This window comes from Impatiens glandulifera, chromosome 5 (assembly GCF_907164915.1).
Source record: "Impatiens glandulifera chromosome 5, dImpGla2.1, whole genome shotgun sequence".
Lineage (NCBI taxonomy): Eukaryota > Viridiplantae > Streptophyta > Magnoliopsida > Ericales > Balsaminaceae > Impatiens > Impatiens glandulifera.
Window position 1 is genome coordinate 45,538,682 of NC_061866.1, and position 25,419 is coordinate 45,564,100.

Sequence of the window (25,419 nt, forward strand, 5' to 3'; positions counted from 1 at the left end):
GCCCAACTTCGCTACTCGCCGGTTACACCAAACTCACTCTTTGATGTAATACAATAACTCAACACAAACACACAAAAAAGCTTCCGGTTTTAGGCAAACCGATTTTTGGAATATATGACTTTATCTCTCTAACTTAATGAATTTCTTAAAAAGATGTGATTGATATTTTTCGCTTGATTACTGCTGCTTTAAATGAAGACGTCTCGTCTTCCTTTTATAGCTGAGAGGACACAACGGTCATATTTTCTCTCTCCTGGTAATGATCAAGAGGCTTGCACGCCTTCCCTCTTGGACAGATCAATTTGGACACATGGCAGACATGCGCTTTAGCCGGTTTGCATGTTGGACACATGACAGACATGCACTTAGCCGGTTTGCATTTTGGACACATGGCAGCTCTTAGCCGGCCGCCTGACAGCTACCTGCTGCCTGGAGATTGCTTCTGGATTTGGATTACACATTCTTGGACAGATCAATTTGGACACATGGCAGACATGCGCTTTAGCCGGTTTGCATGTTGGACACATGACAGACATGCACTTAGCCGGTTTGCATTTTGGACACATGGCAGCTCTTAGCCGGCCGCCTGACAGCTACCTGCTGCCTGGAGATTGCTTCTGGATTTGGATTACACATTTATGACTGAGCGGCTGCAGTTAATCAACCGGAACATTTATGACTGAGCGGCTGCAGTTAATCAACCGGAACATTTATGACTGAGCGGCTGCATTAAGTGTCGGCTGACCAATCCGATTTGACTGAACTTTACTGACCGGTTCCGGACTCTTGACTAAACTCCGGTTGACCAACCGGCTGACTGAGCCCGATCTCCTAACTGAACTCCAGTTGACCAACCGGTTGACTGAACTTCTTGGACGAACCGGTTGACCGATCTCCTAACTGAACTCCAGTTGACCAACCGGTTGACTGAACTTCTTGGACGAACCGGTTGACCGATCTCCTAACTGAACTCTAGTTGACCAACCGGTTGACTAAACTTCTTGGACGAACCGGTTGCTTTTAGTCAAACAACATATATATATTTCCAACCGAATGGATTTTGCTCAATTTCCCTGAAATAGCAAAACTTTAAATATTATTTGCAGCCAGTGGGATTTAATCCCTGGTCACCTGTGTGACGGGCAGAGATGTTTACCACTACGCTACAACAGCTTTTTGTTATATTTAAACCAATTAATATACTTGATATAACTTAGAGGTTTAACATATATATTTGAACTTAGTTTTATCTATTCATTAAACTTTTCATAAGTTATAACAATTATTTTCTATCAATTTCTCCCTTTTTGATTATTTAGAATAAATATTCAAAACTTGTAATGTGTGGCCGGTTTAAAATTAATCTACTTAATTTTTCTATCAATTTCTCCCTTTTTGATTATTTAGAATAAATATTCAAAACTTGTAATGTGTGGCCGGTTTTTAAAAATCTTATATTTGTTTGGCCGGTTTTAAAGAGCTTACACTTATTTGGCCGGTTTTAAAGAGCTTACACTTGTTTGGCCGGTTTTAAAGAGCTTATATTTGTTTGGCCGGTTTTAAAGAGCTTACACTTGTTTGGCCGGTTTTAAAGAGCTTACACTTGTTTGGCCGGTTTTAAAGAGCTTACACTTGTTTGGCCGGTTTTAAAGAGCTTACACTTGTTTGGCCGGTTTTAAAGAGCTTACACTTGTTTGGCCGGTTTTAAAGAGCTTACACTTGTTTGGCCGGTTTTAAGATTTTTTTTTTTTTTTAAACGAAACCGTTTTTCCAAAAAAAAATTCATATAAAATCAAATCTTGTAAATGAAGTTAAAAAAGAAAATTACTGTGTTCTTTTTTCTTGAATTTTTTTATTGATAGTGTAAAACGGGTCGAATTTGAGAAATACACCTCCTAACCTTTCACCTCCAATTAAAGTGGTCCAATGACTATCTATGTATCATTTTTTATTTATGTAAGGTAATAGCATAATAAAAAAAATAAAAACAAGTTTATTTTATTATTGTGATAATGATGAATTTTGTTAATATGATAAAATTTAAAATTTATATTTTTAATAATATTGTTGATAAATAAATAACTTTATTATTTTGTATAAATTACTTCACTAATTTTATGTTTTAAAATATATAAATAAAAGAAAAAAAATTAGACCAGTGATCAAGACATTTAAAATCAAGAGTTTCTTAGTTGGACATTTATAATTAGTAAAATAGAGTTTACCTTGGTACAAATTTATTTAAAAGAACATTTATTATATATATAAATATATAATGATAATAATAATAAATAAATAAATAACACTAAGAGAAATTATAATTACAAAATTAATTATATGAGTTCATTTATTTGTCACTTTATTGATATGAAATTGTATAAAATCTTGAAATCAAAATAATTTATAAAGTTAATCAAAATCTTAAATTATAAAATATTTATGGTCTAGATATCAAATTGAATTAACAATTTAAAATATAAAAAAATTGCAATGAAAAAGATTCAACATATTGTAATTTTTTTTTTTTTTTTTTTTTTTTTTTTTGAAGATTTACTATAAAAACGAACTCGTTTGAGTTCTTGAACAATAAATTTTAAAGTAGAGCCAGTTCGACTGACTAATGAAACAATGTCGTAAAAATATTTATCAAATATTATGAGCGGCAATTAAAATTACTTTTAGCCGATGGTTGACAAATAACGCCTGAAAAGATGGTACAAATGATTATTGATCACATATGTATGGAATAGTGAGAATCCATACAAATTATGAGATATTTGTAAAAAGAGTTTTCATATGAAAATAAAATTTCACAACTCTTTATTTTAAAATTGAAAAATAATTTCATATTCAGGTGTTGTTGTTAAGACGAGTACGAACACATATTCAAAAATAAATTACCAACACAATCGGAGTGTGAATTACCAACACAATCGGAATGTATAAATAACAAACGACCCACCAATGAGTAAGAGTTTTATTCGGATTAAAAAAATCCGAAACGAAAAAATCAATCTAACTAAACATGATATCGAACCGAATAAAACACAACACCACTCAAATCTGAAAGACAAAAAAACGAGACACACTCTTTTATAAAAAAAAAATTATTACTAACAACAAATTAAAAATGAATTAAAAGAGGAAGAGAATCCATGATTAAAAAGTATATAATCCTTGTCTTTTATGGCCTTCATCAGCTCATTATTAAACAAAGTTATAATAATGAGCTTCAATGCCGTTATTACACAATTGATTCATACCTCCATTTCCACCAATCCATACATACAATATTATATAAAACATTTTAAAATGATCTAGACTTAGACTTAACCAAAAACAGAGGCAAATGATGTTCTAAAACACCCAACATCTCTCTCCCCTCTCCCCCAACATCATCTTCCACCGCCGCCCAACCCTCCAAACTCCTAACCGCCGCCACCAACTGTCCCATCAACCGCCGCGAATACAACCAATCCCCACCCACTCCACCTCCTTCCTTCACACATTCCCTATACAACGGCAAGTAAGCCACCGCCACCTTCAACGGTCCAGGAAGATCCCTCAAGCAAATCCCAGACTCACCCCATTTCAATATCCTAACCACATTCAAATAATGTTCTTCACCCATTTTCAAACCCTCCATAAAAGCCTCCTCCGACCAATGTTCCATTAGGAATGATCTAAGCTCGGGAGCAATCGATTCGTCCTCGTCGTCTGCTCGAGCAATGCTGTCTGCAACAGCATAAGTGGCGGAAGGATCCCCTAGGAAATTTGATCGGAGGAGATATGATACTCCTTCCAGTGATCCGCCGGAACTCCTCTCTCCGGCGGCTTTTATGATTTCGATACTTAGAGCTGCTAGGATGTGAAGGGGGACGTGGGGTAAGAGGTAGGAGACGATCTCAAGTTGACTACTTGATGTCGCGGCTGTTAAGGCTAGACATAGTTCCATGTCTCGACAACCTCTTTTCACAAACCATTCAACCACTTGCATGCAACCTCTTTCGGCTGCTCTCATCATTGGACCCAAGAACGCCATTGCATTACCCTCTTCAACTAGACATTCCATTGTTCCTATCTTCCCATAATGGGATGCGAATCCAAGACCCAAGTCAACGTCCACATCCAAGCTGTTCCTTTGTGCAATCTGTAGATAACTCGATTTATTAGATGATGATGATGATTATGAAGGGAAAAAAACAAGGCCCGTGATAGATTTTACCTGCAAGAGTATGCGGACGAGTTCTGTGCTTCCAAAACGGGAAGCTTCAAGAAAACACTGATTAACATTGTCTGCACCACCTTCAACCAACATCCCTAACAACCCTTGAATTGCTGTAGCTGATAAACCAGAAGCCCAACCAGGATCAAATGAACTGGAGAAGAGGGTGAGAGGAAAGCAAGCTGCATCAAATGCCTCTGTAAAGTCCTTTCCACTTAGATGGCTTCCAGAAATATCTAGAAACACTTTAAAAGCAGATAACTGAAGTTGGATCTCAACGGATGAGGTTTGTCTGCCTGTTGTATCTCCATTGTCATTGCCACTGCGTGAATGAAATCCTATACATTTTAAAGCCCATTCTGTGAACTTTTGAACCTTTGCAGCTGCTTCTGCTTTCAAAACCTCATCTCCGTTGCATTCCTGTAGACGCTCGTGCAACCTTAGAGCCATTACAGTAACTGTATCTGCTAAACTCATTGTTCTACTCTGGCAGGCAAAAACACATGAAGCAAGGAAAGAAGTTCTAAGAGCAGCTCTTGTGAAATCATGGGCACCATTTGCTACTGTTTTCTCGATTAATCCAGTAATCCCATGTAACTCTTCTTCTGTGCTTAAGAACCATATTGAATCCAATGAAATGCACAAGGCATCGTTAAGCATCTGAAGATCTGCCAATGAGATCAAGCTTTCAGCAAGATCCCAATCGCGAGAACTAACTGCAGTTTGGTATAAACGTCGAAGCTCAACCCTGTCTTGTCGACAGAGTTTCTTCTGATGATGCACATCTCTTTCATTCGCCATACCATCGCCTTGTTCATGTGTAAATTGAACAATTTCTGTCTTCTCTATTCCAATTCCAGAATCATGATCAGTCTCAAATGAAATTGGTGGCTCTTTTGGATTATCCTTGTTTGATAAATATAAACCATTACTACCTCTCATGATCTTTTCCTTTTGCATTTTTATGATTTCTCGATCTTCTTCCCAGAAACAATATGATTTTATATAACAGTAGTAATATTTTGTTTTAAGAAACAGAAACCACCAATTTCAATCGAAAATGCAAACCTAACCAAACGGATCAACCTTCTCCGTAGAAAACTAGAGCAATCGGATCTAAAACTCAATCTCGATCAAAATCTAATGAAACGAGGAAATAAACATCTCTCTATCTCTAACCTAACGACGCCAAATGACAAGCAGCTTGAACTCCTAACACCGGAAAAACAAAGCGCAAACAATACTTTTCAGGACAATAGCTTCAAAAAAAAGCCAGAAAACCTTACAACCTTACCACAAAAATCATCGAGAGCTCGAAGATTGAAGATCCAACAGCCAGCCTGAGAGCATGAGGAACGTTAAAACAGAGATATGTTCATCTGTTACAAGCCGTCATGCTTTCCATCATCATCATCAGCAGCATCATGAGTGCTACTACTAATCGGAGGAAAAGAAAACAGAAAAAAGTTAGCACATAGAAAAAGTATATTCTCTGAATCAGAATCTGCGGCGATTGAAGAAATCCTTGGCAAATCAACAACGGAGATCTCAAATAGCTCCGATGCGTATACGTGCGTCAGAGAAGAGATATCTGAAATAGCAAACCTGTACCTTGATCAATTTTAGTGGGAGAGAGAAGGAGAGATTTCTGGAGAGAGATGGAGAGAGAATATTTAGGCTTCTCTCATTTTTCTGTTGCTGCTCCTATTCTAAACCTTAGATTTTCTTTACTTTCTTATTCTACATAACAAAATTATTATTATAAAGTTGTATTAACTTTTAAAATTTTAAAATAAAAATATATATATACAAGTATTTAAAATTTAGACAAGTACATCATCAAACTAGAGATAAAGTTTTGTTTGAGAAATATAATTGAAATGATGTTATTATTTTAATACTATTTATAATAATTATAAAATGTTACATTACATAAGAATCTAAAAAGAATAAAATTCCACCACTTATTTATTATAAAATAATAAAATCGAAGTGGACATGAAAATGAGAGCACATCACCATAGGTCCACAATGTTACGTCATAGAGCTATATAAGATGGATTGGACTGCTTAAAATATAAAAATTATTAAATATTTTTAACATCTAACAAAAAAAAAATTATTATAAATTATAAGAAATAGTCGAACATTTTATATTAGTACTTAGAAGTGTATTATTGTTAATGATATTATTATAATAATTTTTGTATTTATTTTGAAAAATTGAATATTAAAGAGTTATTCATTGTTTTTAAAGATTTATGAACTCAATACAATTACAATCACAAAAAGTAAGGCAACAAATACACATTTCAAAGGCCTTTAAAAAAATTGTTTTTGTCTAAAATTTTAACAATAAATTTATAATCACTATAATGATAAAAAAAAAAATAACTAGTTAAGTTAAAATAATTTTATATTAATCTATTATACATATTTATATCATTTTTTAAAATATTAAAAAAATTAAAAATACATATACCCCATAAATATTTAATTTTCGGGGCTGACCATGCTATTGGGTAACGTATTTATTTTGTTTTTATGTCCCACTTTATTATTATGCATAATTGATTTTATCATTTTAAATATTATCATATAATTTTAAAAAATAATCTATTAAATTAAATTAAACTGTTCATACAAAAATACTAATAATAAAGTAACAACAAAGACACATTAAACTAAACGACCACAAAGATCGGAGCGAGCACAAACAATTAATATTTAAATATTAACTCTCTCCATCAGCGATGGACCCGGATGACCACCGCCTTTTCTCTATGATTAAAGTTTTTATTTTATTTTATTAAAGAATTAGTATTATTATTTTTAATAACAATTGTTCAATATGATTATTATTTAAATAACTTTGTATGCATTTATTTATCTAAAAAATTTAATTATTTAATGAAAATATTTAAAAGTTATTAATATTTAATAAAAATAAAAAATGTTTTAATAATTCAGAAAGCTCTGTTTTGTTAGCTCCATGATTAATCACTTAGGCCTTGTTAGAATTGGGGTTTTTAAAAAAATCTAGAGAGGTAAAAATGTAATGATTGGAGATGATTTTGACGATGTGATGATTATTTTTGGTAAAAAGACTTAAAGGGTATTGATATATATGAATAAAATAAAAAATAATAATTTAAAATAGAGGGTATTTTAGTATTTTGGTTAATGAAATGAGTGATGTAATTGTTGAGAAGTGATGGATTGGAAAATTAATTTGGGATAAGTTTTTTAAAAAACTCAAAGAGAACAAGGTCTTAGTTAGGACAAATGGACAATAATAATTCACTTCAATTAATTGAATTTTTTAATTAAAACATCACATCATAGACTATATAGTGTGACACACCTTATTTCTCCTCTGTTTGATTTTATTTTTGTTACAAAATTAGATTTGTTTGATTATGAAAAATATTTTTTTTTTGGAAAATAAATTATTTAGATTAATAATGTTTGTTATTTTGTATGTAAATAATTATTTTGGATTTCTCCTCCTCAAAAAATAAAATTTATGTTAAGAAACATGAATGTCATTAAAATTAAGTTTGATAAATGCACTTGAGACCATTTAATGGAATGGTTTTTCAAAGCAACCTTGTTTGGTGTTCATTTTCCCAAACTAACATAGTTTATCCATTCATTCCCAGACTAACCTAGTTTATTATTTAAGTTATTATTTTTTTTTACATTTAAAATTCATTATATATAAATTAAATTATTTATATTTTGATATATATTTTAAATTATTATTTATATAAACTAAATTATTTATATTTTGATATATATTTTAAATTATTATTTTTATAAATTTGATTATTTATATTTTAATATATAATTTAAATTTAATTATTTTTTATAAATTTAATTATTTATATTTTAATATATATATATATATATATATATATATATATATATATATATATATATAAATATTTAACCATAACAATATAATAATTAAACATTCATAAAATTGTTTTTAAATTTATCAATTATTTATTAAATATAATAACAAATATGGTAATCATGGTAATCTTGTTATATTTAATAAATGGTAATAAATTTGAAAAAAGTATTCTTTGATTAAAAAATATATTTAAATTTTTAATCTGTTTAATTATTATAATCTGTTTTGTATTTAAATTTTATAAAAAATTACATAAAATTATTTTAATATTTTATTTATGATTGGAAAATTAATTAATAATAAAAACATCAACATCAAAACAAGTTTTATGATGTAAATAAAGCCTAATTAGCAATAAAATGTGCTTTGCATAGTTAACTTTTTCAACATGGTTTTGAGGATATTTTTTTGAGTACGTGTTCATCATTTTTTTAATAATAAAGTGGATGAAGTTGTCCAATTTAAAGTTATTTCTAATTTGTTAAATAATAAGTTATTTGAATTGATATTTCATTTGGATGAACTCTTACATTTATCTTCATTTTGTTTTGTTTTGTTTTTTAATGGATTTTTCATTATTTTGATCATATAAAGATGATCATTTATAACTTGACATAACATTTTTCGGCGTTGTTTACCAACCCACTAACAATGCCAATTTTCATTGTCGCCCATAATATTTCGTAGAGATTTTTCTGACATCGCTAAGTTGGTTTGTTTGTCTTACTATACTTCCTCACTTATCCTTATGGAACTCAAACGACTTCGTCTTTGAAGTTACCTAAAAAAAATACAAGATTATTGAATCATCTTCATTGTTAATTTTATTTTATTTTTTGCAAATTTGATATATTGTTTAATGTCTAGATTACCATTCAACCGTTTTGATTATTTAGACTTATTTTATTATTTCTAAATTAATTTTGCATATGTAACTCATTTTTGAATTAATAAGAATTAACTCTTTATAAAACAAAACTTGAAAACTGGATAAAAAAAACAAATATTTCAAAAGTATTACTCCAAGCAAGAAGAAACTATATTAATTAACGTAAATATGTTTTAAATATAACATTGCTTAAATATAAATATATACCATAAAAAGGATAAATACTTTTTAAAAGAGAAATATACGGATAACGAAAGTATGACCACGAATCTCACGTGGCACATGTGTCACATAAAACATACGACTATAATAAACCATCTACTAGTTAAGACGTCGATGGTCAACGTACCTATTCCACGGAGTGAAACTTCGCCGACAATTGTGAACTAATTAAGAGAGAATAAGCAATTCGATGGTTGTATGAACACTAGAATGAGTACATATTTATATATGAGAAATGATTGGGAGATGAAATTTTGGAGAAAATTTGAGAGAAAATGATGTGTCACAATTTAATTCGTTAAAAAAATAAAAAAACTTTCTCTTCTCTCCCTCCTTTTGTCACTGTTCTTTATACATATATTTAGATAAAGAGAGCCTCCCTAGTATGGATATCAAGAATGAGGAATTGTATGTTCATTTATTTTCATAAATTTATTATTATTCATATAGTATTTATTATTAATTATTTTAATTTTATCTTTTTTTCTTTTCTTTTTTGTCTTTTCTTATTCTTCCTATGTATATGAACATTCATAGTTAATTATTTAAATTATATATTTTTTTTCTTCTTTTTTATGTTTTATTTCGATATTAACATTGATTATTAATTATTTTAAAATTGATTGGTTTTCATGATTGTATATAAGAATGACTCATCTCTTCAACAACAACAAAAACTAATAATTAAGAATTTGATAATAATAAAAATTCATTCATCAAACAATAAAAGAGTAATAATCAAATATTTAACTACTATAAGCCATTAATCAAAAATTAAATGAAAGACTATTAGTTTTATTTTTGTTTATATTAGAATAAATAAGAAATAATTTTTTCACAAAAGATTACAGTAGAACAAAATTCATAAATAAGTTATCAAAATTTGTTCAAAAATGAGAATTTAGTACTAAAAAAAGTCTACAATGAAAAAAAAATGAGAATCCGTCCCATCGCAAGCACCTATAATGTCATTCTCATATGGGTTTACCCTTTTTTGGTAGTTTAACTGACGGTATAAAAATAGATAAAAAATAAAGATGAAAAAAAACTAATATATAAATAATGAAAAATTTAGAATGAGATAAAATTAGATAGTATAATTATTGAAAAAGAAGTAGAGAAAAATATATTAATATTTAATTAATAAATATATAAATTAAAAATTAACTATGTTTTTTAATGTAGGCTAAAAAAACTTATTTTGTATAATAAGTATATTTAAATGATTTTTTATTACCCATATATTTAATTGAGCTAGTTGTATAGTTGTATAAGTATATATCCAAATGATTTTTTTTTCATATATATAGATATATAGATAGTCTCTCTAAATATGGATATCAAGAATGATGAATTATATATTCCATTTAGTGTTGCATTAATAAACATATTAGGACATTAACTTTTGTAAAAAAAAATAAATAAATAAACTGAAAAGTTAAAAATATGTTACCTTGTAAAAACATAGTCATGTTCTTATAAAAAAAACATGAACTTGTTTTAAAAAAAAAATAACTGAAAAAAGTACTGAAAATGATTTTCTTTGGTGAAAAAATTAAATTATTTTAACTGAAAATGAACATAAAGTTTATATGCGTTGAACATGAATTTTTTTTTTAAAAACTAAATTTTTTAACTGAAAAAGATGTTGAATATGAAATTCATAGGTACTGAACATATTTACTTTAAAAAATATTAGATTTTTTTAATTGAAAAAGACATTAAACATTATTTTTTTTTTTAAAAAAATTAAGTTTTTTTAACTGAAAAATACGCTTAAACATATAATTAATAGGCGCTGAACATGAATTTGTTTTTAAAATGACTAAGTTAGTTTTTTTTCAAAATAATTTCTCTTTTTTTGACTCACTCCAAGATAGAAGGCAGTAATACAAACACCCGTCGCAAGGCCAAGGAGGCAACCAATAAGCAACAAAGCCCATTTCAGGGGAGCACTTTCTGCGAGGACATCTTCTCCATAATATTCGTTGATTGCTCTGATATGACGATCAACATATGGCGAATGGTGCTTGCCAGACTGACTATAACTAAATCGTCGGCCAGAAAGACCTCAATCCAATATATTAAGCAGATATGTGAATCCTTTATTGCTACTATTCTCGCCTTAATGCTCTATGTTGTTCTATATAGCCACTGGGTCCGACGCAAAAGAACATCATGATCGTTATATTCACCTCCAAACATTGTCACTCAAAGTACTACTCTACTTTGCATGCACATTCCTCCATTGTCCAAATACGTACATGCTTAAAGAAAAAGAAATTATCAACAAAACTAGCGATCCGAACAAATAGCAATATACAAAATGATTGCTCTAATTCTGTATATGGCTCAATCAAATACAAATAATTCTAACAATTAGGAAGTCGCCGAAAAAGGAAGTCGCTAGTTGTTGGATAGAGAAATGAATTTTTTGGAAATATCTTTTTTTTGGATTCGTGGTCTTACTTTGGTTATAATGTCGTTACATATATTAACTTTTCTTTTGAAAAATACTTCCATGATTGATTTAGATATATATTTGATATGATAACCTACACATTTGTACTAATTTTTAAGCTATGAATAAACAAACTTAAAATCAGCATTTTTTATATCATAAAAAATATAATTACTAACCAAACTAAAATACTCATTTGTTCTAAATTTATACTATATTCACACTATATTCACTTAGACAGTGACGTGTTAAAATTGGGGTGCATTTGGAAAAAAAAAATAGAGTAGGTTTGGAAAAAAAAAATAGAGTAGGTTTGGAAAAAAAAAATAAAAAAAAATTATGGATGAAATAAGTGTATAAATGTTGGTTTGACCTTTTTTTAGAATTAAATAAATAGGTAATGAATTAAATTGAAAAAAAAAAAAAAAGATTTGGTCACATTTCTAACCTAAACAAAAACAAAAATCCAAATGAATTTAAGTCCACCTTCAACCCTTAACATAGATCGGCTGGCCAATTTCAAACAAGGACTCTTATGTACTCAATGACAAGGAAGATTTTTATATTGTTATAAAATTAAAATTATTTTGATTTTATACTATTTTATTTTTATGTTTAGAAAAATCACAAAATTAAAATTTCATTGTAAAGGGTATAAAAAATGTGAAAAAAGTGAGAATCTTGTGTAGAAAAACAAGTTTAATTACTCTACCATTTTAATCTATTTGCTTAATTTTATAAATTTTTATGTATTTATTTAAGTCCTATTATTTATTATTTATTTGAGACTTGAATTTGAGTTGAATTGTGTTATATGTTACTTGAACTATCACAATTTTAATAGGTTTGTTTTCTTACTTTAACCTAATGTATTTTTATTTCTTAATTAATTTACCATATTTATAAAAAATTATCAATTATCTTTTTTTTTTCTCAACTCTTATCCCACATCAAACATGCGATAAGACATGCATGCATTCAACAATACAAAAATGTGTATATCTATAAAAACAACTCAATTTAAAACAAAATTGATAGACCCTACACAAAAATATATAATTTCGAAGTTCGATAAAACAATAAATACTAAATTTATCTCTTTTCATTTTTTTTCAAATCTTTCCTTATATCACACATTTTTTAATCACCAAAAATATTTTCAACAATCGACCAAAATATTTACAAAAGTTCATTCCATCTAAAAATCATGACTTAAGAGACCAAAATGTCACGTATTTAATTTTATCTGAAAATATTTTAAATGAAAGTAGGGTGTCATGTTAATTCTCCCTAATTAAAAAAAAAACTTAAATGACTAAAATTGTAATAGTTTATAAAAATCTCAAATGACTAAAATTGTAATAGTTTGAATTTTATATGACCCAATTCAAACTCCAAGTCCCATCCGATAAAAACTACTCAGAGTATGCAATAATAATTGAGCTATTTATCTCCTTTTCTAGCTTAACTTAAAAAAAAAAAAAAAAAAAAAAAAAAAAAAAAAAAAAAATATTTCAGATGTCTTTAATTAACTCTCTTTCTTTCTTAAGCATGCACAAATCTCGTTTCGTTTTCCCATGGAAGAACCCATGTTCAACATCTACTTTCATCAGTTTTCTTAACGTTTGCACAATTTTGATTCATAAATAAATAAATGTTTTGAGAACATCATGACATCTGGTTGTGCTTCCTTGTGGTGATAAATCCAAGTCAGTCAATCAACAGTAATATTCCTTTTCAAACCCACTACCGAGAATCCATCAAATGTTGTGAAATCCTGATTTTGATTCTCCATTGGATTGGATTGGATTGGATCGGCCCTTTGTTAGTAGTGCTCTGATATTATCAAGTAAATAATATGCAAAAAGAAACAATGCTAATACTAAAGACAATATTGACAAGGAAGCAGGCAACTGCTCTGCTTGTTATTCTTTTATTGAATGAATTGTTTGAAACAAAACTAAAAAGTGTATTTATCTTGGCTAACCCTTTTGATGATTGTTAAAACCAGGTTCTTCACATGGACCGGAATGACTATTATGGAGGAGAGTCCACTTCTCTCAATCTTAAACAGGTATATGCTTTGTAGTTTTGTTGTTGATGTTCATTCTAAGGAGATTGTCAATTTATTATAAATAGCTCTGGAAGAGATTTAGAGGAAATGATCAACCGCCGCCTCATTTAGGTTCAAGCAAGGACTACAATGTAGATATGATTCCAAAGGTTTTCCTTTCTCTTTACTTCATTTTTGCAATCTTCACCAGCTCTATCCTATGGAAATAATCTCTTCTTTTTCTTTTTCAGTTTATGATGGCCAATGACAGTCTTGTTCGGGTCCTCATTCACACAGATGTAGCAAAATATTTGTACTTTAAAGCAGTGGATGGAAGCTATGTCTACAACAAAGGAAAGGTATATATACCAAGCTGTGTGTTAGTTAACATGAGCCTGAGGAGTCCTTTTTTCTTATTTGGCTCAGAAATCTATCATTTCTCTGATATAGGTCTACAAGGTACCAGCAACTGATGTGGAAGCCCTCAAATCTCCCCTTATGGGTATTTTTGAGAAGCGTCGTGCTCGGAAATTCATCATCTATGTCCAGAATTATGATGAAAAGGATCAAAAAACACACGAGGGAATGGATCTAACTAGGATTCTAACTAGAGATCTTTTCACGTAAGTTCCTCATTTTGACAAAACTATAGAGAATTTCTTTAGTACTCGATGACTTCTTCTTCTTCAGAAAATACGGTCTGGATGAAAACACTGTGGACTTTGTTGGTCATGCATTCGCCTTACACAGAGATGACCGATACTTGAATGAACCTGCATTAGATACCGTGAAAAGAATGAAAGGTAATGTTGGATGCCTGCTCTGTCCCAGAATGTTTTAACTCTAGATTTCTAGCTTCTTCATCACTTACCAAATTACTTCCTTTTTTCACACAACAGCTTTATGCAGAGTCTCTGGCTCGTTTTCAAGGCGGTTCACCCTACATATACCCATTGTATGGTTTGGGAGAGCTCCCCCAGGTTACAAAATTCCATCCTTTCTTGAAACTGCATTAATTGCATTGCTGACTATGACTATTTCAGGCATTTGCTCGGCTTAGTGCTGCCTATGGCGGGACTTACATGTTGAGCAAACCTGACTGCGTGGTAGTACTACTTCCTAATCAGTCTCCTGGTTTCATTTTTATTTTTCTGGTTGGACATCATTTCACCTGCTTGAGGATCAATACTAGGTGGAGTTCAATGAAGTAGGTGAGGTTGTTGGTGTGACATCGGAAGGTGAAACTGTCAAGTGCAAGAAAGTTGTATGTGATCCTTCTTACTTGCCCAATAAGGTACAATAATTTAAGTAGCATGCATGCCTTCATTGATTCTCGGGTTAGTGATGTATTAAGAGGCTGATGTCTCATGTTCGATTCTCACTACAAGCACCTTAATTGAAGTGGAGTTCATAACGGTGGAATGTTGTGCTAGCCTCTTTCTTTAGGAAAAAAACTAGTCTTGTTAAAAAGAAAATGATCCATTTATTGATTATTCTGATGAGGTATGGTTGATTCTCTATTTGTACAGGTGAGAAAAGTGGGAAGGGTTGCTAGGGCAATATGCATAATGAGCCATCCGATCCCCAACACCAATGATTCACATTCTGTCCAGGTCATTCTTCCACAAAAGCAGTTGGGTCGAAAATCGGACATGTAAATTGTTTTGCATCCCTTGATCTTGATATAACTAGAACCATATGGTTAGAATTGGAATTAATGATAGAATCTGTATAAATAAATGGATACAGGTATCTTTTCTGTTGCTCTTATACTCACAATGTGGCTCCAAATGGGAAGTTCATAGCATTTGTGTCAACAGAGGCAGAAACTGATCAGCCGGAGATTGAACTCAAACCTGGGATCGATCTTCTAGGCCATGTTGAGGAGATGTTCATTGATGTATACGACAGATATGAGCCTTCTCTGGACAATTGCTTTATATCCACTGTGAGTTCTTAACAAGATAAACAATGTTTCACTTATTCGTACTGACTTCAATTTTACCAAACAGAGTTTTTATGATGCTACAACCCACTTTGAGACGACGGTCACTGATGTTCTTAGCTTGTATACCATGATAACTGGGAAGGTGAAAAAAATCTTTGTTTTATAGCCAAAATTGATATTTGATCTCATGAAGACGAATTGTTTACCAATGTCATAAGCAGGTTCTTGATCTCAGTGTGGATTTGAGTGCTTCCAGTGCTGCAGAAGAATGAATCGTCTTTTGTGTATCTTCTTGACCTTAATCGCTATAGTCCTCTTCAAATTGACAGTAGTTTGAGAATCAAACTGAATGCTCTTGAGTGTACGTAATATCTGAATTGATCCTGGAACTTATGTTGTATACATGTATAAACCAGTGTAATTTGATAAAATTGATCAAAAGATTTAGAATTAAGAATACTTTATTTAGAGGGATTGCAATATAAACAAATAAATATGGGAACATTACTACAAATATTAAATGTCCTCCAATAACTTTATTTTATTAATATAAATAATAATGTTAATAACTTTATACCATTAATAAATATTATATAGTATTTACCCAAAACGCTCATCCCTATTCACAAATCACAATATATGCATATAGGACTATCATGCAAATTTAATATCATTCTCTTTTGTAAGTACTCAATACTATGACATTTTATTTTCAAAAATATAAAGGGTATAATTCAAATAAGTAAAAGAAATCAAGAAATTGCCAATTTCTTTGAGAAACAACAAATCATGCAGGAGGGAGTAAAATAAGATTCTAAAACATATTGTTTGGAATAAGCAAATACAGAAAGAAAGGATTGAATTCAATTGAAATGATAAATATTATATCTGAATCATTCATTTCAAAGCAAAACATAAAACATTAAGAAAATAAAGAAAGGAATTCTTCTAGCAGCGAGTGAACCACCATCACCTGAATGGGAAGTTCTTCATAGGAATGAGTAAATAATTACACAAATCATTTTTCTTTTCGTTTTTAAGCTCTCTGAATCCTATTCATAAAGCTTATTAGATCTTGACACCAATCTGAAGCAAGAAAACAGACAGAGACAGACCTCCATCATTCACAAGTATTCGGTTAAATCGTCTTGATTCACCAAATCCCATACAACCACCCTACCATCTAGACCTGTAGTTAATACAAATATGAGATCAGAAATAAAAGGGAGAAAGAGGATACCGGTATGCATACTCACTGTTCATCCTTACCTGACGTACTGAAGCGAGTCATTTTAGCATTTCCGACTTTCTTTATTGGCACGATGCAGCTATATTTTAAAGAAGAACCACCAAAGTTTTAAGATCCATTGCAAGTAAGGTAAAACAGGAGAATTTTAACAACATATATACAGTACTTGATAAAGTTATCATGAGCATTTCCATGTGGTTTTGAACTGTTGTTTTCGTTTCTTGATTGACCACCATACAATCTTCCAAATGTTCCAGAGAGCTGTGCCACAAAAAGAAAAAATTAAGAGCCATTCAACCATGTGCTACACTACACAGTTGATGCATGAAAAACAAAATCTTAAGTAATGAGTGCAATTTGGAGATACCTGTGAAGTGTATTTTTGCCCTGTAGAAGGTTTGTTCCTTTCCTCAAGAAATTTGGTAAAGCTCCTAAAACAAATAAAACGCAGAAGATTAAATTTTCACTAATGTTTGGAAGGTAACAACATAATAGTACACAATATGTAGATATCAGCAGCAGACACAGTTGATTCGAAAATTATTCATATCTGGTCCTTGCATAAAGGTGAATCTAGCCATCTTTTTAGCTAGGGAACTAGACCAAACAATTACAGACCAGTCACATAATGGCTGAATGGGTATCATTTTTTTTCTTTTGTAAAACATATTATATAACACATAACTAAAGTATGATGCAGGAAGGTGGTTACTACTTACTAGGCATCAATTTATTGTATGTCTCTCTTTTCATGAAAGGTTGATGACTAAAAATAGATTATTCATGCCAATCCAAAATGTTCTCTTCCATTTTGAATAGATGATGATGAGGAAACTATTGATCATCTTGCTCTTTAATTGTCCTTACTCCCTTGTTGTCGGGAGGAGTCGCTAAATGCATGATGTTGAAACGCTACCCTAGAAACTAGAGATATATGAAGACTTGAATCACTGGAGAGACTGTAGGTGAATCTCAAGTATTTTTAGATGCACATTTGCAACATCAATTATGAAATTTGGAATGAAGGAAATTCAAGAGTCTTCAAGCCAAGTGAGAATAAATGACGAACAAATCTGATATCATATGGGTTGTTTTGCAAAGAATGGGGATTAAATAGTTCTACATTTTTTTTTATCAATCTGCCTTGATGGGATGTTTCTGAGACAAGTTTGTCTTTTGGCGTTTTTATAAGCTTTGGGGGGTACTTAGCATGTTAAGTACCTTCCTTTTTCATTTATTAAATCAAAAGACAATGTACTTTCACACACAAAAAAGAAGTATGATGCAGGAATCTGAAAATAACAAGCCGGAAGGTTTATTACATCACCAGAACTGATCCTACCGTTACTAACTCAGATTAAAAATTTTGTTAGAGGGTGAGTATCACAATATGATCAACTAATGTCAAACTAGTAAATGGAAAGGAAACAACTAAGCTAAGACTTGAACTAATTGGGCCAACAACAATATCAGATTAAATGTGGAGAGGCAGTAAAAGGAATATAAACACAAGTGATAAATTAGGAAAGAGAAATAAGTCACAGAAATTAGAGTGAGGAGCAACCATTAACCATCCTTAGTTTTGATGAACTGCAGTGGTGCTTCTTTTTTTTTTACATCGACAGACCATATTATGAGAAACAGCCAAAATGAGATTATCTCATAAAGTATGTTGAAAGACTAAAGGATAACAGATGTAAGTTTATATGTCAAAAGTCAACCACGAAATAACTAGGAAGTAATAATTCATGTATGTGTGTGCAGTTGCGAAGGGATCTCAGATCTACATTTTTCTTTTATCAGACAGCATAAAATCACTTACAATGTAGGATAGCTCGCATTTTTTAACTGAAAGGAAAATAACATACCATAACCCCCTTTCATCTTTAGTGAAAACCATTGGATTGCAGTCGTAACCCACTCCAATAACTATTTTCTCAGAAATAAATAGCACCTGAAGATGAAAACGCAGAAACAGATATCATTATCATCACAAGCATATATCTACTGGCAATAACGATATACTAGGAGAGTGGATGCTGACCCACATCACGGAGGGGCAAATCACGAAATGCTACAGTTTGAGCAGAGGGAGATGGACCAATTTCATCAACAAAGTATATCATTGAATTATGACCTGAAGAATCATCACATATCAAGCAGATAAGATAAAAACAGTTTAGTTGGCCTTTTGAAGATTGACATAACCGTGCAGAAAGTTCAGCTACCTCACTATTTTCAAAAGAATTCATAGAAATAGAAAGCCACGCAGATTAAAGAATGTCAGTGGTTCTGATCAAATTTATTTAGATTCCAGTCGCATACTAAAATCTTGATCTGTCGGATTAGGTCAAGATATTAAGCAGCTTTAAAATAGGCCATATAGAATTTGAATATGATGAGTAACTTGCATATTTGTAAATGTCTTCCAATTTTCCAGTCCGAATGATCTAGGCATCAGGATTCAGGAGTCGGTACAAAATTAGGAATTAAAAAATAACATCCAAGTAATTTAGACAATTGAATATATGTAACTGGAAACATTTTCCTTATTAAATCATTACACACCAAAATTTTAACAAGGAAGCATATAGGATGACCAAAGTAAAGATACTGACCTACATAAGCCAAGGTATTACCACTTGGTGACCATCTAACTCCAAATGCCCAGGAATTTGAGAGATCAAGCTGGACTATTAGCTGCTCCAACAAAAAAGAAGAAAAAAGAGAGGTGAAATATTTAAGGCAGATCTGAAGTCAACTGAAACACATAAAAGTTCTTCACACTATTATTTATTGAATCATATACTCCAGGCCCAGAAATATATAGCAAAAATACTACATGGTTGAAGGAAAGCTAGTTATCTCCTGTAACATCTACAGTCAAAGCAATAATTCACGACAGCAATACCCAGCCAGTGTCTATCTCCTTGCTATCATTTAGAACTTCCTCTGCACACTTCTGTCTTGCTCCAGAGAAAGTATGTGATGGTAGCATAGACAAGACACGTAGTTCAAGAAAACCATTGACAAGAAGACTTTTCAAATTTAAGGGGAGATAAATATTTAACTTAAATTCTCATTTCTTGATATTTCTTCTATTATTTCTTTTTAAGTTAATTAACTAATACTTCAATACCTATGATAGGCCTAAGCGACCTGCTAGAACTTTTTTGTCTTTCTTAATGTTCAAAGGGGAAGCAATCATATGCTAATATTTATCATGCTTCTGCGTCTTTATGTTGCAGTCCTATCAAATTCCAGAGGATTTCCAACAATAGGAACTTGCCAAACTCTCAAAAAAGGAGACAAGCTGACAAATATACAGAAAGAAAATGACGATGTTTGTAATACTTGTCATTAAATAGTTAGTCACAGAAGAAACTTTAACCAACAGAACAGTAACAAAGATAGAACCTCTCCGAATTTAGAATCTGATGCAGCGGCTTTTCCTGATTCCCTGGGTTATAACACGATAAAACGAATTCAATTCAGTACTTGTACAAGGAGGAGAAATCACAAAGTCGGCCAGAATACTTTTTATCAACACCCTTTATGAATGTGGAGAAAACCCGACATTTTCCATCGGTTGAAGTAGTAGCCAGAAGAACCTGTAGATACAAATACATAAGCATATAGCCAGTAATCTGCCTTAACAAGTACAAAACAAAAACTTATGTAATCTTTCCAAGACACACATAACATAAGAATATGATGACCAAACCAAATTAAGATAGGTTTCATTCATGACATGCATTATCATCAATATCACCTACCAAAAAATTAGATAAGGATGATCTAGTACAAACCACACTAAAATGTCCAAAGGAAGATTCAACCTTGCTCTTTCAAAGTAGTATTTGGCCAATGAGTGACTAGGGTAATAGAGAACTGAAACCAGTTCATAATTTCATATTCATATCCTCGCATTTTTTTTTCACAAAAAGAATAACTATTTGAGACTTTTCTAAAAATAAAGAACTCTTGAGACAATTCCCGTGCTTATGATCTTTCTACATACAATTAGACAGCATTTACACAGTACTGTTGCGATGCCAAAATTGACGCAAGTGAAAATTGATAGGACAAAGTCTAGTGACATTTAATTTCTACATGATATCTTCTATTGATGCTTAGTATCACTGGCAGATTCTCCAGGAATGAATTGTAGCATAGTTGAAGATTTCATCTGTGGACTTGATAAATATACACATGCATATTTTGCAGCAATTAGTCAGCCACTTAAGCAAAACTATTATATACTTTAAAAAGAAAAAATGCCCCATGGTATTTTAGATTAAAATAATCAGATGCAATGTCTTTTTAACTCTTGTATTGAATTGGAAAAGATTCAGAAGACGTATTTAGAAACCTATACGCACGTTATTTGGATGCCAGGCAACACTTGTCACAGAAGAATCATGTCTTTTCCTAACAAGTTTGCTGACCCACCTGTGAATAAGCAAATTTAGAATTAGTTGGAGAACATTTTTCAGCCAGTCATAGTTGTCATCAATTTTCCCATTTAGTAGCTAAAATCAATATTCAGGAAAATATACTTTCCTACACCATGAAAACTTTTCTCCACAAACAAGTCAATTAGCGAAGCAGTAAAATGCTAAGAGAAGTTCACGATCATTATATTCTTTTTCCAAGGAACATTCTCATCCATTAATAGTTAATACACTTAAATTGAAGCTAATCACAGAGAAGACTTCACAATCAATAAGGCTTTAGGAGATAATGTTAGGATCTGTTATGCTCTAATAAAGCTCTTCTACAATTTGATTTTCTTTTTCTTTTTCTTTTTCTTTAATCTTTTTCCATTTTAAGTATCCTTTTCATTATTTCCAGCTAGTGAAGGTCAAACATCTAAATCTAATTTCACTGATAAACTAGCAGTGATTGTTCATCTCAAATGTCTTGTTCCCTCTCACCTATCATTTGTGATCTCTTCACCAATCAAAGGATAACAATCAGCCAAGTCTTATGAAAAATCATGAGGCTGGGTGTTTTGGGAAGACTTATGACTAAGGAAAGAGTGGTGAAATTTAAGAGGTTGTAAGATGAAAACTGTGTGTTATGTGAGCAAGAGTTGGAAATGCTGGATCACTTATTTTGTAAATGTGCCTTGTCCTCGGAATTTGGAAAAGAGTTAACAGCTGCATGGGAGTGAATAGGGCACCAATAGAATAGGAGCAAATTAAAGTTTGGATGATCACTAAGACTATTGGGAAAGGGTTGTTCTCCAAAATTTACAGATGCTCCTTTGCTGGGATGATTTATGAATTTTGGAGAGAAAGAAACACAAGGATATTTTGAAAGTATATTTAGTTGCATTATGGTTTTCTGAGTTCAAGTTAGTGCCCAATCGTTTCGGGAAGTTCTCTCTTTTTAATGTAAAGAACACTTGGGTTTTGCTTAACAAAATAGTTCGCCATTTTCCAAAAATATATAAAAAAAATTAAACAATCTGCCAATCAATATTAATCATCAAGAGAGAGGTCAATTTAAATTGAAGTCCATAACTTAAACCCAAGGTTTTAGTCAAGACCTGATGAGCAACCACAAACATAAGAACAATTCTGATACAACAAATGTAATGCAGTCTTTACATGTTAGCATTAAAATGAATTCCTTTTCGGTGTAGATAACAATAAATGAATGATTTCTCCAAAATAGGCAAAAGAGACAAGTCACAAAATGCACAATGCCTACATGTAAAATGAACATATACAGTCCGAAATAAAGAATGTAGTTCTTATGAATGTGCAGCATAGTATGTAAAAAACAGAAAAGAGTGGACATATTACCAATTATTCTCTTGCTCATAATAGCAAACGCAAACTGTTTTAGCACCACTTCCAACAGCAAACTTGTTTTCTGTTGACAAAACTATGAATCAGCATGACGATGGACTTTGCGAAACAAGGAGAGAATCCATTTAATAAATAATCATCCACAGATTTTCCTATTGTCTATATGAGTACCGTCCATGTAATGAAGACCAAAATATCAAATGATATGCCATAAAGATAATTTGATGCCAAAAATGTTGGGAAGCATGTGTATGTACCTTTTGGACTCCACTGAACACAAAGAGCTGCACGATTAAGTCTAAGGATAACCAAGGTTGGGACCCATTCTGATCCTTCTTGGTTCCAGACATACCTGTAAAGAAAAGGATTACATGGCATTCATTAAAAAATTAAAGGTTAAGTATCACATGGCAAAAGCAAATTCATGAATCCAACAGAAAATTTGCATTTCAGATATTCCAAATCTAGGAAAGGAACTAACAAACATTTCAAGATAAGGGATTTCTACAACTCTTTCAAGACAAAAGATCCACTTACGAGTTCCTATCATGAGATGACGTAACTATTCTGTTGGATTTTACGCTCCAGTCAATACCTGAAACAAGTTGATCATGCTGCAACAAGAAAGGTGAAAGCCTTAATTAGTTAAGCATTCCATACTTCAATCTTGATACAAGTTCACACAATTTTACATGAGATAATACATAGGGAAAACCAAAACACCTTCTGAAGAACATGCGTCTTCTCCCATTTCTCTTCCGCAAATTTATATATATGAACCTCATTGTTGTTTGGACAAAATGCAATCACTGTATGAAAAAAGTAAATAACTTAGTACCTCGTAATTATTTGCATTTATTTTTGTAGTGTAAGAGAAGCAGCTATATGTGATCAAATTATAAAATAAAATCCAATGGAATGCTTTAGTTTTGTTTCATATATATATATATATATATATATAAGAAGGAGAAGAATAAAGATAAATACTGAAAAATGCACCAAAAAAGGCAAATTATGCCAATATTTGGGAGTTTCTCAAATATACCATTTAAGTATTGTGTTCAAAAGAGCTGAAATTATTTGGTCAGTGATAACATGAGGTTTACTCAGACAAGGTGATTAGTGATGAGAAAGCCTAGCTTTAGGACTCTTGATGACGACGAAATGGAGACAATAGTAACTCTGGAGATAAGGTGAGGTTGAGCAGACAATATGTGCGACATAGCCACAGAGGGGCAAAATGTGGGTCCTTGATTTAGGCATAATGACTCATCCTCATGCACAGAGTTCAATAACTGTGCATTATCCACGGAGTTGAGGTACAAACTACTATTGTTTGTACATCCAATACATTTTTTTATATCTGACATCAAGCGTTAGAGATGAACTCTCAACCTCGTGCAACCATCTATCAATTTCGAAAGACTCACTGATGAAATGGATGATTCAGACTAATGAATTTATGATTAAGCAACTGAGAACCATAATTACTAGGGCGGGCCTCAAATTATTCTCTTCTCTATATATGATGATGATTAATTGATCAAAGTAATACAGAAAACCTAGAATCTATAGAAGGACTTCCTAGCACATAGGCGGCAACAAGCTTAATAATAATGAATGTTGTTCCATAATGAGAAAAAAGGGAAATGATATAGATAAATTAAATAGAAAGCACAAGAGAGAGATAGAAAGAAAACTGACTAGAGTGGTCTGGGCTCCAAGAATGACATGTAATGCAGGGCGCAAACTGGTGAACATCGAGAGCCGCCATTGCATGTGCACGGCAGAAGTGAATCTATGTTGAATTACCTACCGATGAATTGGCGAGAAAAGGTGAGATCCGATCCGAGGGATGGAGAAATCGGCAATTAGCTAGCTAGCTAGCTAAACTAGTTTGTCTGCTTGATTGTATAGAGAGAGAGAGAGAGGAAAGTAAGGGCGAAGCGAATAAATTGACGAAGAGTGAAGCGACTACAAAATCACATAAAGATGAAAAGAAGACTTATTTTCCCTCTTCCTCGAATCCTCCTCCTCCTCTTTAGCCAATCCTCCCCTTGTGTGGTGTCTTCGATCGATCGATCGATCGGCCGAGGCTAGGTAGTAGTTGGAATTCGGTCAAATATTCATCTTCTTTTAACATCTTTATAATCTATTTTATATTTTTGTAATAAAATTTTCAATAAAACTTTAGGTGTGAATAATGATGGTTAAAGTAGAATAATCCGATAAAAAAAATAAAACAGTGCTGAAAAAATTCTGCTGAATATTACGATGGATAGTTAAAATTATCATTAATTGATGGTCGGTAAGTAATACCGAAAAATGTTATGCAATATAATAATGATGAAAAAATACATGTAATAGCACATTGAAATACATTGTACATATTAATATAGCTCTTTATTTATTGAAAAAAAAAACGAACAATCCACCGTCAATTAATCCACCATCAATTGATAGTATTATTTAAATTAAAAAATTTGAGACAAAATATTTAATACGACTAAATAAAATATCAAACAAAACACAATATTAAGTTAAATCTAGGTAATTAAAAGAAAATAAGACACTCTCCAATGCTAAAAAATCATGAAGAGATCATAAGAGAAACGATTTTTTAATTTATCTAAA

The 25,419-nt window shown here is 31.4% G+C and overlaps 3 protein-coding genes and 1 long non-coding RNA gene across 6 annotated transcripts; 2 read left to right on the forward strand and 2 right to left on the reverse strand.

Moving 5' to 3' along the window:
- Positions 1-3,154: 3,154 nt before the first annotated feature.
- LOC124938164 (ankyrin repeat protein SKIP35-like) lies at positions 3,155-5,970 on the reverse strand. 2 transcript variants are annotated; one of them, XM_047478546.1, is made up of 4 exons: positions 5,837-5,970; positions 5,520-5,662; positions 4,226-5,437; positions 3,155-4,150 (listed from the first exon to the last, which is right to left on the reverse strand). In XM_047478546.1, the coding sequence occupies exons 3-4, from the start codon at positions 5,183-5,185 to the stop codon at positions 3,308-3,310; spliced, it is 1,803 nt and encodes a 600-aa protein (XP_047334502.1). In that variant the 5' UTR covers positions 5,186-5,437; positions 5,520-5,662; positions 5,837-5,970; the 3' UTR covers positions 3,155-3,307. The 2 variants fall into 2 exon arrangements, with proteins under 2 accessions (XP_047334502.1, XP_047334503.1); XM_047478547.1 differs by having other exon boundaries at positions 5,520-5,659; positions 5,837-5,938.
- Positions 5,971-13,705: 7,735 nt separating this feature from the next.
- LOC124939488 (guanosine nucleotide diphosphate dissociation inhibitor 1-like) lies at positions 13,706-15,729 on the forward strand. Its single transcript, XM_047479960.1, has 10 exons — positions 13,706-13,790; positions 13,856-13,939; positions 14,021-14,128; positions 14,220-14,392; positions 14,460-14,569; positions 14,667-14,749; positions 14,813-14,875; positions 14,962-15,063; positions 15,299-15,423; positions 15,519-15,729. Exons 1-10 carry the CDS (start codon positions 13,737-13,739, stop codon positions 15,727-15,729), a joined length of 1,113 nt encoding a protein of 370 aa, XP_047335916.1. The 5' UTR covers positions 13,706-13,736.
- A 33-nt stretch (positions 15,730-15,762) lies between these two features.
- On the forward strand, positions 15,763-15,990 carry LOC124938574. Its single transcript, XR_007099408.1, has 2 exons — positions 15,763-15,859; positions 15,939-15,990. It is a non-coding gene; the product is annotated as an uncharacterized LOC124938574 (long non-coding RNA).
- A 487-nt stretch (positions 15,991-16,477) lies between these two features.
- Positions 16,478-24,899, reverse strand: LOC124938538 (actin-related protein 2/3 complex subunit 1A-like). 2 transcript variants are annotated; one of them, XM_047478997.1, is made up of 15 exons: positions 24,490-24,897; positions 23,509-23,594; positions 23,323-23,399; positions 23,043-23,137; positions 22,780-22,849; positions 21,349-21,418; positions 20,504-20,577; positions 20,384-20,426; positions 19,585-19,666; positions 19,015-19,103; positions 18,835-18,920; positions 17,334-17,397; positions 17,133-17,227; positions 16,987-17,045; positions 16,478-16,906 (listed from the first exon to the last, which is right to left on the reverse strand). In XM_047478997.1, exons 1-15 carry the CDS (start codon positions 24,557-24,559, stop codon positions 16,842-16,844), a joined length of 1,125 nt encoding a protein of 374 aa, XP_047334953.1. In that variant the 5' UTR covers positions 24,560-24,897; the 3' UTR covers positions 16,478-16,841. The 2 variants fall into 2 exon arrangements, with proteins under 2 accessions (XP_047334953.1, XP_047334954.1); XM_047478998.1 differs by lacking the exon at positions 20,384-20,426 and having other exon boundaries at positions 19,585-19,707; positions 20,496-20,577; positions 24,490-24,899.
- Positions 24,900-25,419: the final 520 nt, after the last annotated feature.